Source organism: Carcharhinus amblyrhynchos, chromosome 11 (genome assembly GCF_965287045.1).
Source record: "Carcharhinus amblyrhynchos chromosome 11, sCarAmb.v2.hapA, whole genome shotgun sequence".
In the NCBI taxonomy this organism is placed as follows: domain Eukaryota; kingdom Metazoa; phylum Chordata; class Chondrichthyes; order Carcharhiniformes; family Carcharhinidae; genus Carcharhinus; species Carcharhinus amblyrhynchos.
Genome location: NC_137334.1, coordinates 51,535,853 through 51,549,875, shown reverse-complemented (window position 1 = coordinate 51,549,875; position 14,023 = coordinate 51,535,853). Strand labels below are relative to the sequence as shown.

At 43.2% G+C, this 14,023-nt stretch overlaps 1 protein-coding gene across 3 annotated transcripts in view; it reads right to left on the bottom strand.

Moving 5' to 3' along the window:
• galnt13 (polypeptide N-acetylgalactosaminyltransferase 13) overlaps positions 1-14,023 on the bottom strand; it is a 439,485-nt gene that overhangs the window by 116,461 nt on the left and 309,001 nt on the right. For all 3 annotated transcript variants that reach the window (XM_080198243.1, XM_080198244.1, XM_080198245.1), the window contains one exon: positions 8,140-8,310. In XM_080198243.1, the coding sequence (XP_080054369.1) occupies positions 8,140-8,310 (171 nt within the window). The remainder of the gene's footprint in view (positions 1-8,139; positions 8,311-14,023) is intronic.

Genomic DNA, 14,023 nt, shown 5'->3' with positions numbered 1-14,023 from the left:
AAAGGTACTTTTTTCATCCAAGCTTCAATCACCCCTCTAAAACAATCTCCCAACCACAGCATCTCCTGTAACATCCTGAAATGCCATTGTTGTCTTGTACATTAAAACACTACATGAATACAAATTGTGCTTGTCATCCCTCTTTTCAAGGGAAACTTGAGTATTCTGACATCAAATGGTTATTAACAAGTAGCTGGGAGCAGTTTTGGTGAATAACTGGGAGCCCTTAGCAACTGCATTCAGTGTTTATCTTTTACCTATCTTAGCTCAGTGGGATAACTAAGACTGGTGACAACCTCCTGCTCACCACTGAGGCCATTAAATGATATCTGTTACTGTACGATGCTTGGTGCTAGATCATAAGGTAGCCCAGCAACTACTGCCAGAATTTCAGACTGGCTGGTTATTCCTGATGTTCAAGATATCCATTGATCTACTTGGGATCTTCCCACCTACCCTTCTAGCTTACCTAGTTACCAGTGACCTACCCGTGCACTTGCTCAGCTACCCACCCTACCCATTCACTCACCCACCCATTAATATATTCACCCACTCCTTCATTCAGTAACGTTAAGATTTGATCTTTACTCTTACCATACACCAATTAGTGCTATAAAGAGGGGCCATCTTCTCTCTTCTTCTGATTCTGCTGCAATTTGACTGAGTTTCTCAAATGCTGCTGTGCATTCTGTGAAGACCCCAGAGAAAATGTACAACAATGTTGAGTTGAGGGAATTTTTGAGTGCAGCATTAATCCGACTGACACTGCCACTTACCAGAAGATCCAGGCCATTATCTCTGCAGCGCATAAATATTTGGGCTTAGATGCATAGTGACCCATTCTTTTGCTCCTCTGTTGATGTCATCACCACCTGCTCTTCCCGTGCTGGTTGCTTGACCAGGCACTCTTTCCTATCAATTCTCCCAAGGCAGATATTTCTGAGCTTGTATCTGTATGATCAGGTGTGAGTGATGGATGGTCTGGACATAGGTTAGATGCCAAATCCACTCTGATGTTAGGAGCATCATCAGAGAAGATGAAGCACAATTTGCTGCCACAGTAATGCATTAACTGCTGTGCACAGTGCATAATGCACATCCATTAAGTGCTGTACTGCTGCTGTGAAAATTATGCTTGGGACATAACAACTGAGTTTGTGAGTTGAAAGATAAACCAGAATATTAGTTACAAGAGGAAACATGGCTTATTCAATAGACATCAGACCAGCAAGCTATCCTAGCTAAATTGCTTCTTCTTGCAAAGTTGCCTCCTCATTATGACTTTTAATGTCTGACTTTTTCTTCAAAGCCTCAAACAACAGACAGCTATCAGCATTTGGATCATCCCATAGCATTCAACCTAACCCCAGCTTGAGCAAATGCATGACAATGACAACATGTACATAATTTTAAGGATCAGCTTGATTTGCTGTCACAACTTACAAAGGTTTTTTTTTCAATTTGGTAATGTTTAAGAGACAGCCACCAAGTTCAATCTGCGGCATTATAGCTCTGGAAGTAAAACAACAAAAAAGTTTTATGTTAATATTCCATCACTGATGCAACACCATAGACTGAATTTTTTCCAGTCCTGTGGTGACAGGATTGGAGGTGTGGAGGGGGATGGATAAATAGACTGGAGTCACATAGGCTTCTGAACACATTCCTATCTCCAAGGACCTTTCCCAGGGACAGACTTGGAACCTGGTAAGCTGCACACTAGACGGAGGTGAACAGCTAACAAGATCATATAAGGTCCCTCGCCATTTTGCGATGGTATTTTTCCACTGTCAGAGCTTCCCCTGCCAGTGAAGTGCAGAGACCACTAGCTCAATTATGGTGGCCTTCTGGCATCAATTCGGGTGACCATCCAAATGGAAGGCTCCATGTCCCAATAACAAGGCCAAAAGGATAAGAGCCTACAACGGTTTCTGATATTATTGCTATGGAGGGACTTCCCCTCCAACCCAGTAATAATGGGTTGGAGGGGAACGTGGGAGGCACGGTAGCACAGTGATTAGCACTGCTGCTTCACAGCTCCAGGGACCTGGGTTCGATTCCCAGCTCGAGTCACTGTCTGTGTGGAGTTTGAACATTCTCCTTGTGTCTGCGTGGGTTTCCTACAAGTGCTCCAGTTTCCTCCCACAGTCCAAAGATGTGCGGGTTAGGTTGATTGGCTATGCTAAAATTGCCCCTTAACGTCCTGAGGTGCGCAGGTTAGAGGGATCAGTGGGTAAAATATGTCGGGATATGAGGGTAGCCCTGGGTGGGATTGTGGTTGGTGCACAATCGATGGGCCAACTGGCCTCTTTCTGTGCTGTAGGGTTTCTACGATTCTGTGATTTCTATGATTCTATGATGAGGATTTCGGGCCTCTTTTGAGTTTACTTCTCTGCAGGCAAATAAAGATGCCTCCCCATATTAAAGTGCTATCACGCCTGCCTCGCTACCTCAGAAATGGCCACCTCTCCTGGTGCTGCTGCAGATATAGATGTGGGATTCATTTGTTAGCCAAATGCTGGGGTTCCAACTCTCCTAGACTTCAGCCCACTATATTAGGTTTGGTTCTGCCCTGTAGCTTTGCACTGCTCAAATGAAAGTGTTTATGGTCAGCTCAGAGGTGCTGTGGTGCAATGGGTAGCATCCCTACCTCTGAACTAGAAGCTCCAGCTTCAAGTCCCTCTGGTCAGGACTTGGTGGCCAAGGAAGTTCTGTTCATAATACGGCCAAACAGGTTTGAGTATCAATTTGCAAATCGTTCCAACACACCCCAATGGTAGGTGGTAAGATCGGGAGAGATTCCTGGTCAACCATATGATGGAAAGAAAATGGATCCTCTACCATCATTATCCATAGCTTCAGATTATAACTTGTCTATGTTGCTACAGCAGCTTAAATCCCTTGTGTGTTCAGTTGACTGGATGACTGGTGTGGGTCAAATTGGTGTCAACAGCACATGGTTCAACTGTGTGTTCCTGCAGGGCTAGATTCGAAATATGCCACATTGCCCTAAACAGGAAGTGGTGCCGTGGGTCAAATTGGCTTTTGGGCGGAGAACAACAGTGTTAGTTCAGATGGGATTGGAAAGTTTGAGAAATTTTATAAGTTGCAGCCAATTAACAGGAAAGTCACATGGAATGACAAAATTCGCGAAAGGTACATCATATTTCGGTTTCTAGATAAGCAAAACAGCGGCAACATTGAATTGTGTAGTGCTGCTATAAAGGTCTACCTGGTTTCCTGGAGGCAAGTAGTGCTATGGCCACAATGTGCATAGCCCATGCAGCATTCTCAAATGATTAGTGCACATGCACATGTCCCCTGCATGAACTTGATCACACTGAATACTATTATTCTGAGCCCACATAGCTCAACTGGCTGATGTGACACCAGGATTCCAAATCTGGACAATGCAAGTCCTGGCAAGTCCATTCCTAAAAAAGCATGAAGCAGCAAGATGGGCCCTGTGGTAGCAGTATTTAAAGAGCAAGGCACATTGATTGCAACTGAATTAAATTATTGGAATTTTTTCCATTGGGAAGTGTAAGTATTTTGGAGCATTTTTGGAAGTGTTTTGCTCTAAGTGCCAGATAGTGATGCTGCATCCTCCCAGGGAGGGCATGGGACTAGGTGGTCTGTCCATCTAAAGGCTGCAACAAGTATGGAGGCAGCAATGGCAGTGTCGATGAGCCAGCAGCACACCAGGGTAATCAATTGGGGTCTTCAGAGAAGACAGGGTCTGTGCATTGTCCTTTACCAAGTTAGAGCTGGACTTCTCCATGTTCCTTAACAGCGACAGGGGGTGTCTGGCAGCCCAGGCAATACACAGCCTTTTGGTACACATATCACAGGACCACAAAACCACGAGAGATAGATGCAGGAGTAGATCAAATGCCCTTGCTCCACCATGTCATGAAATCAAGGTTGATCTTGGGCTTCACCTCCACTTTCCTGCCCAGAATCCACATCTCTTCACTGAAATGCTAAAGATCTGTCTTCTCCAGTCTTAAATATAGTCATCGATCGAGTATCCCCATCACTCCAGGGTGCAGAATTTACTGCTTTCCTGTATACCTCCCCATCAAGATCTTGGTCCGAGTCCTCTGCAAAGATTGATGTCTGCCCATACTTTCACTCCAGCCTGATTTCAGTCCATTTGTTCTGATGACCTACCATGTGCTACGAAGCTATGCTAGCTTCCAAGTTAAGTATGGTACTCGTGTCTGTGAGTGTGAGATCAAAGAGCGAGATCAGTGTCATGCTGTTATGCTCTTTCCTTTGGGACTTTTGCGTCTGGGCAGATGATAGTTCTCCAGGAACTTAAAAGGGGAAGGCTATTGTGCAGGAAATGGCTAAGTGGGTGGGACGGAAGGGATCCCTGGTCATGCCATCAACAGCTTGCTCATCATGGCAGATAGCAAGATGAGATGAACTGGGACTTGAGAAGACGCAAAAGGCAGGACCATACCATCATCCTGAGTGTTCTCAGCAACTTTCAAAGCCATACTTTCTCGCAGTCAACCCCATGATACAGGGATTCATAACTTGGTATTTTTATTAGGACTCTCGAAATGCAGGCAGCCTTGTCCCCTGCTCGTTCTGTTCTGAATGCCACCTTACTCTACAAAAGAGAGGAAAGAATGTCAATGATTCTGTAACATCATGTTTGGATGATGTGGCTGCCACAGCTGAATATCTGGAGGCATGTGGCAGCAGTGCGAGTGGGTGAGAGGCTGGCAACATTAGTGGATCAGTGAAGGTGAGGTTAAGTATCTGGGTATTAGGTTTCAGTTTACTGCAGTGTGTGTTATGGGGTAGGGGAAGAAGTGACGCAACAGTCTATTTACCAGTGTGAAATGTTAGTGGTGAGGTGGATGGGAGATGTCACGTGAAGATGCATTCACTAACTGATCCCTGAGTTGGGTCATTACACCTCTTGTGGCACCTCCTCTATGACTCTTGCCTTTGAAGATCACTTGCTCCCATCCACTTCCTATCCCATGGCCCAATGATGTCTCTCCTCCAGTCCTCCTGTATTCGCAATACCTCCAGTGCTGCATCCATCAGTCTTGATTCCTTTGTCTTCCCTGGTTCAGTTTGCAAAAATTTCCAGTGTTGCAATCGTTTTGTACAGCTTACCTTTAAGAAACAGACTACCTTTAATAGAGAACAGAGAGCCTGTTCTATATGATCTGCATGGACGACTGTGTGCGCTCAGGGCTTGTTGGTAATGTTGAGACGAGACCATTGCTGGAGGCCAGAACTTGCACCAAGAACATTCAGATAATATGGAAGAAGAATTTTGTAGCTTACCTAACTGGAACCGAATGGAAATGTCATGAAACGCTGCCTAAACATAACCCAAAAATTGGAGCAAATTAGTATCGTGCGCTTTATATGTTACTGACATTAATTAAGTCTTGATGAATACATTATACTTTTCCAAGAAACTTTCTGCCTAGGTTGTGTTTTCTAACGGTATGCTTTTTTGAAAAAAAACAAAAATGCATCACATTGCATCTGCCATGGTTAGCAAAGCTTTTGGAGAGTCTGAAAAGATACATCAGGAGGTCAGGCGAGGGGACAAATGTTGAAGTAAACTGGAGACAGAGAACATTCAAAAGACACGAGACATGAGGCAATTAACAGGCCAACCAGGCATCTGTGCTCTGCTGACTGTTGAAGTGAAGGAATGGTGAATCCTATGGTTTCTGGAACTCCAACTTCAACACACAACAGAATGCAGCTTTACTTACTTTTGTGGGGCATGTATTCAGTCTACTTACATCCCTGAGGATGGGGTGAAATTTTCCAATTCCAGTAAAATTTGGCAACAATATTACATTTTTGCTTCCTACTGCTGTGATCACAGTACTGGTTAAGTGACTTGTTAAATTGTGAATGTTTGTAGCATTTTAAAGATTTAGGTTACAAATCCTTTGAATCATTTTTCCTCTGATGGATTGATTTAATTCAATCCGGCTCTCCTCATACTTTTGGCTAGACCCAGAATTATCCTTGGAATACTTCTTTGCGCTCTCGCAGGCATAGGTGCTAACACCAATATTTTAGTTTGAGGTTGGAGTACATAAGAACATAAGAAATAGGAGCAGGAGTAGGCCATCTAGCCCTTCGAGCCTGCCCCGCCATTCAATAAGATCATGGCTGATCTGTCGTGGCTCAGTTCCACATTCCCGCCCTCTCCCCATAACCCTTAATCCCCTCTCTTATCAAAAACCCATCAACCCGCGTCTTAAAAATATTTAGCGAGGCAGCCTCCACCACTTCAACGGGCAGAGAATTCCAGAGATTCACCACTCTTTGAGTGAAGAAGTTCCTCCTCAACTCCGTTCTAAACCGCCCCCCCTTTATCTTGAGGCTGTGCCCCCTAGTCCTACTATCCTTTCTGAGCGGGAAGAGTCTCTCCACCTCTATCCTATCCATCTCATTCATCATCTTGTATGTCTCAATGAGATCTCCCCTCATTCTTCTAAACTCTAACGAGTACAAGCCTAGTTTATTCAGCCTCTCCTCATAGCTCAACCCCCTCAACTCCGGCATCAGCCTTGTAAACCTCCTCTGCACTCCCTCCAAGGCCAAAATATCCTTGTGTAAGTACGGCGCCCAAAACTGCACACAGTACTCCAGCTGCGGCCTCACCAATGCCCTATACAGCCGCAGCAAGACCTCCCTACTTTTATATTCAATCCCCCTCGCTATGAAGGCCAGCATCCCATTCGCCTTCCTGACCACCTGCTGCACCTGCAAGCTGGGTTTTTGCGACTCATGCACAAGGACCCCGAGGTCCCTCTGCACCGTCGCCTGCTGCAGTTTTTCTCCACGTAAGTAATAATCCTTCCTACCATTATTCCTACCAAAGTGGACCACCTTGCACTTGCCAACATTAAATTCCATTTGCCAGTTCCTGGCCCATTCGCCCAGCCTATCTAGATCCTTCTGTAGACTCTCCACACCCTCCGCACAATTTGCCGTTCCACCAATCTTGGTGTCATCAGCATATTTCGACACCATACACTCGGTTCCCTCCTCCAGATCATCTATATAAATGGTAAATAGCTGACGCCCCAGCACCAACCCCTGGGGCACTCCACTAGTCACCATCCGCCAATCCGAATAGCACCCATTGACCCCCACTCTATGCCTCCTATTTGACAACCAATTCTCTATCCACACTAACACCCTACCCCCAACTCCATGTCCCTCGACCTTCTGCAATAACCTCTTGTGAGGTACCTTGTCAAACGCCTTCTGAAAATCCAGAAAGACCACATCCACCGGCTCTCCTCTATCCACCGCCCTAGACACATCCTCATAGAACTCCAGTGAATTTGTCAGACACGACTTCCCTTTAACGAGACCGTGCTGCGTCTGCTCTATCAAGCAATTCCCTTCAAGATGCCTCGCTATTTCCTCCTTGATGACGGATTCTAACATTTTACCTACAACAGACGTTAAACTAACCGGCCTATAATTCCCTGCCTTTTGCCTGGCACCCTTCTTAAACAACGGCGTAACATTAGCCGCTTTCCAATCTTCCGGCACTTCCCTGGAATCCAGCGACGTCTGGAAAATAACCACCAAGGCATCCACTATCACCTCTGCCATTTACTCAGGAATGTGTGTCATTTTCCAAATGTGGCCATACCAGTGAGTTAAATGAATGCATTTTGACTTAAATATTCTTGAAACATTCCATTACTTGACCAGTCTTGTCAATAAACATTTCATACTGACTTTGAACCTTCAATCAATGGGCAAGAATTATACTTTTTTTTGGTTTTACTACTGATTCCAAGACTATAGCCGGAATTTCTGACTGCTTACCCTGCAACTGGAACATCCTGTCCAAGGTCATAAGACTTTTCCATAGTCTGCCCCTAGCCTGCTACAATTCCCATGGTGGGCAGAATGGGAAATTTCATTCCTATCAATAAAAACAAGGTTCCTCTACACTGAGATCCCTCTCAAAACACACTTCAAAAATGGACTGTATTTTCATTATACACCCAGTGAAACTACTTTTCCAGGAAAGACAGAGGCATCACTTCAACACTTCTAAGTTCTGCTGTGAATTTGGAAGTTGGATTGGAAACTGTTTTATCCTTCTCCAGTACTCACCTAACAGATATTGTTCTGTCCCCTTTTCTACGGTCCATTTCTCTCTGAGGAACAGGATACCAGCGGAAGTTCAATTTCCAGTTAAAGCCACCGTACGTCATATCCGATCCAGCCATGTACTCAAACGTATCATCACTAATTACGTCTATAATCGGGCAAACAACAGCTGTTCTGCGTAAGTAAAGAAAACATTATTAAAGGCAAACATTTTGAAATGCTACTCTCGAGCTAATCTTTCTTACAACATGGTCCACTCACAAATTTCCACCTGTGGCTCAGTGGGAAGCATCCTTGCATCTGAGTCAGAGTCAAAAAGAGTGTGGCTTAACTCCCACTCCAGGGTCTGAGCATATAATTTGGACCTATATTCTAATGCATAAGTAACATCTTTCAGGTGAAATGTTAAACTGAGGTTCCACCTGCACTCTCAAATAAATGTAAACGATCCCATTATTTCAAGAGTAGGGGAGTTTTTCCTGGTGTCTTGGCCAATACTTATCCCTCAAACAACATTACTGAAAAGGCACAGATTATCCAGTCATTATCCACAATGCTGCTTGTAGCTCCTTGCTGTGTGTACAAATTGTTTGCTGTGTTTTCTACGTTACAAAGGTAACTATTTCAAACTGCTTTATTGACTTCAAATGCTTAGAGATGTCCTGAGGTCATGAAATGCACTATATTAATGGAAGTTCTTGCTTTCTAATGTGTAACAAACAATTAATTTTGGTAACATGGAACCTACAATAAAACTTCAGAAATGAAGGTAACACAATTACTAATTGGTTATATTTGTACCTGTATATTCCAAAATGTCAATAGTGCCACCAAAAGTAAATCTTAATCCAAGTTAATAAAATCACTGGATTAATCTTTCACAGATTAAGTAACATATATGATTAATGAAAAACAAACCACAGAGTAATACTGGATCACTAAATCATGAGGTTCTCGTCACAAATCATTGAGTATCGTCTCCCTGTAGCTTCTTAAAGTGATATTTAAACAAATGGACATTTAAACTTACTGTATCACAGCAGTTGAAGCTGTAAAAAATGGGCATGAGTTGGTTTCCCCCAAAGAGGGGAGCAGGTATGCATTCTCATTTCTCAGGAGGTCTGGTTTGGAAGTTCGGGTGAGAAATGTGAAGCTCCATGTAAGGTGAGTAAATAGGAGCACAGTGCCAATCCAATGATGATTGCAACTCGTCAGATAATTCAGTTCTTTCTCTCTAAGCTTGACTCTCAATTTGGTTTTGACATCATGGAATTACTTCTGTTGTCTAATCCTGAATTAAAAATAATTTTCAAGCAAATATGAGTCCGAATTTCCAGCCATTCATACCCTGCCACTGCTGCAAGTGAGGATGGAGAATTAACGCTCAGCAAAATCTCCGGCGGGACCAGAGAATCCCGTGAATGGCTGGAAAACACCGGCCATAGTGTTGATAGCTTAATGCAAATACATATGAGGTATAATTCTGTCTTCCTCTAGTCTAGAGAAAGGATTAGGAGTGATGGATCTGATGTCCACCCATTCCTTAAGCATCTTTTGAGCTGACTTCCAGTGCAGTACATCTGTACAATGGGTGGAATGATTGCAAATAAATCACGCTATCCATAATTGTATAAATACTGCCTAGGAAATGTGCTATTATGCTTTAAGTCACTATAAACTTGATACTTGAGATATTATCTCTCTATCTTCCTTAGTTACTTAAATGTGCGATATGTCACTTTCTTAGATATATTTATTCTTCTGTTACACCTTTTTTATTTACATTTTTGGTTCCTTGTTTTTAACTGCATTGCATTCAGGCTGTTTTACACTTATTTACACTTATCTCACATTTTTGTGAGTTGGAGGATACAGCAGCATTTCAGAGGATAGATTGAACGCAGCTCATCTTGTTTACCAGACCACTGCCACTCTTACGACATGATTCAATAAACCCAGCTGAAGTTAACTGAGCATTTCAGTAGAGACAACTGTCTTTGTTGCTTATTATTCACTAGGCTCCACAATGTACAATTCTCTCTAATGTGGGTTGCAAACTGTGAGGATGGGGACAGCTCTGCATGTAAGGCAGTTAAAGCAACCACAGCCTTGAACTTCTGTTTCAGGCGCCTCAGCTGTCAGAAGTGAAATCAGCCAAACTTCACCACACTGCTGCACATATTAGATTAATGCTGCCACGTTTTACCAGATGTTATCTTAATCAACCAATGGAAATTTAGCAATAGAAGAAGTGATTCACTCTTTCCAGATGACAGTTTTACAAAAACGTAAGGCTTTCTCAATGGAATCCATGCGACTACAAAGGGCCACCATTCCACCAACATCCAGATGATCTCTGGGCATCAGCACAGAATCACACAGGTATACAAGTGGTGCCCTCGAAACAGCCACATTTTCATTCTATAGTAATCTTCTGTGCTACTGTTATTTCAAAGATGAAGCACAGTGCTGGAGGGCTCCTGGATGACCAAGTGGGAAGGGGGTGTGAAGTGGCTGACTGCTGGTTGTTAGCGTGTCCTCTTGCAATGCATTGCTCCTTGCACCAGGTTCCTAATTGAAACTAAAACTGCTGATACAAAACTGATGTTGCAGTGGGTACTTGTTGTGACTGGCTTTCTAGCTCAGCTTGTATCATTTCAATGTGGCAGTTAGACCCTCTGTCGGCATGATAGGAATTTATACAGTAATAGATCATTGGGCTGAAATCAAGGCTGATATAAATTGATTAATTGTCTTATCCAGCATGGAGAATCCAGACAAGACAGAATTCTATACATTGCAACCTAATGTGTACACAGCTTCTGTTGGAATCCGATCATTTAGAGTCTCTATTCATGGTGTTAGGGTCCTGGACCAGAAGCTTGAGTTACCTTAGGGTGCCAGACCAGACCCCAGCAATTTTTCTATTTTGGCATAAATGTGGCAATAGGGTGCCTCACTCCAGGAATAATTCCATCGATCAATTAGAAATCTTTTACAGTAAAACAGACTTTATTCAATAACACAGTTTAAATATAAACTAACAAATGAAGCAATTTAACTATTAACTGTTAAACAATATTTAAAAGTTGAAAAGAAACAACTTTAATTTTTAACCTATCATTTTTTTCAGTTCCAAATAAGCAACATCCATCTTACAGACTTAAAAGCCTGTGTAAACACATTTGGCAACCAATAAATATAATTGCTATAATAAGTATAGGCAGTCTTGAAGCTTTGGGAAAGAGATGAGTTTCAAAGTGGCTTGTCTTTAAACAAATCCCCAGCTAGAACTGAAAAACTGTTTCTTTGCTACAGACCTAGCTCCTCCCATTAACTGTATCACATGACCCTGCATACTTGAACCCACCTTCCATTCCTTTAATCAAAACTCCAGGGGAAATCTCGATCCATAAACAAAAGTCCATTAGCTCTATCCTAAGTAAACACTACATGGCTAAAATGAGTAATTATCCTTTTCTCCCAGCATCTGAGCTGTATTCTTTCCATACATACTCTGGAATGTGAAAGTGAAATCTGCTAACATCTTTGAACATTTGAAGCTGCCTGGGATCCTCTTCTGAGATGGATGGAAAAGATTACCCTTCTCCACCGGCTTTTGATCCTCCTCATGCACATGGGTTATCCTTTGATGACTCCCTGCCTGGATTCAGTAGGGGATTAAGATTTGAATGCTGCTGTTTACTCATGGAAAAGGAGTGGGATCAACCTTCTATATTCAGTCTTCTGGCTGAGGGTCTCAATGTTTTCATTGTCTTTGCTATGCCTGTGCCTTCTGTAGTGTGGGAGGAAGAATGGAGTTGCAGTGGATGGGGTTGCTATGTCTGATGTCTGTGATGTTCATGGTTGTGGAGGGCAGTCTTATTGGAAATGCAAAACTCAAATGCAAGTCTCTGGAGTGTCCCTTAGGCACGCTCAGCTGCAAGGCTTACTGCAGAGATAGGAGAGCAAGGATTAGATTTGCGCTTGCTATGCAACCATCTGTTCTGTCCATCTCTTCAACTTGAGATCTGCTCCCCACCTGTAACAACAGTCATCTCCCTGATGGTGGCCTCTTTCCTGATGAGTGAGGAGTGGAAATATACTGGGCATTCCACATAGAGCAGGAGGAGCAAACCACAGTTTTGAGCTTTCCTTCATGGCTGAACCCTTTAAATATAGAACTTTAGAAGACTCTCTTTAATAAAAGTAAAATAAATCAAATAAGTCTTGACCCTTGCTTAAACAATGACTTACAATTTATAGATTGAAAATACCCACCAGGACTTACTCAACAGATCAGCTGATTCCATTGGTCCCACATAGCTTTCTGAACTGTGACCTCACCTGGGAATGCTACCGTCAATCCCAGTACTACCATTGATTTATCCTGCTGCCTACGTTGAACGAGTAAATGCTAGAATCTAGTAACAATTACTCTATCTGACCCACTACTTACCCAGGCGGTGGAGGCTGCCTTGCTAAATATTTTTAAGACGCGGGTTGATGGGTTTTTGATAAGCGAGGGGATTAAGGGTTATGGGGAGAGGGCGGGAATGTGGAACTGAGCCACGACAGATCAGCCATGATCTTATTGAATGGCGGGGCAGACTCGAAGGGCTAGATGGCCTACTCCTGCTCCTATTTCTTATATTTCTTATGTTTCTTATGTAAATCAGTTCCCTCACTCTTGGTGTTTATGAAGCTCTGCTGTAATCTGCTCCTGCCAGGACTGAGCTTCATGCTTAATCTTTCAGTTTCACTTTCTCCCTGCTTCACCGATCTCTCTTTTTCAGCCAACTCTGAAGCACTCTCGTTTCACCAGCAGCGCTCACAGTGCAATGTTCAAGTGGGACCTTTGAAGTGCAAATCAATGCTGACTGCAGACTTCATTAACTTTAAATAACAGAACAAACCACCAAACACATACTAAATTCAGCAACAGCAGCTGAAATCTATCAGCATCTGCACTCAGAATGGTTGATGATCTCTTTAATTTGCACTAGTGGAAGGCTCCTTGCTGGTCCAGAACTCATTCAGTTTTGCAAAATTGAGAGAGGATGATCGCATCAACAAGAAATGAAAATGCTGGAAATACTCAACAGGTCAGGCAGCATCAGTGGACAAAGAAAAAAATGTCAACAACATGGGGCAGCACAGTGGTTAGCACTGCTGCCTCACAGCGCCAGGGACTTGGGTTCAATTCTGGCCTTGGCTGACTGCCTGTGTGGAATTTGCACATTCTCCCCATTTCCTCCGAGTGCACCGGTTTCATCCCACAGGCCAAAGATGTTCAGTTAGGTTGACTGACCATGCTAAATTGCTTTAGTGTCCCACAGGTGTGTAGGTTAGGGGGATTAGCGGGGTAAATAAATGGGGTTACTGGGATAGGACTTGGGTAAACTGCCCTGTTGGAGAGTCAGTGCAGACTCGATGAGCCAAATGGCCTCCTTCTGCATTGTAGGTATTCTATGACCGTAGGCCCATGAAACATTGAGTAGGATTTTCTGAGAAACCCGCCGTAAGTTTTGCAGTAGCGGAGGTGGCCCGCCATTGGCAAGTGACAAGATCTTCTGATCCCATCATTGTCAACAGGGTTTACAAAAGATCCCACTGGCATGAACAGCCATTAACTCTGTTTCTTTTTCCACAGATGCTATCTGATCTACTGAGCATATACAGCATCTTCTTAGTTCAGATTTTCAGCACTTGCACTATTTTGTTTGTGCATTACCTTGAAATTGAGCTGGGAAATAGCACTGCTAGAGTCATGATAGCATTGCACATTGACTGATATCACAGTCTGCCCACTCTACACACTTCCAGCACTTGCTCTTTGGATACGAAACAGCACCAAAAGCAGCTGAATTTTGTAATTAAGTTTTCC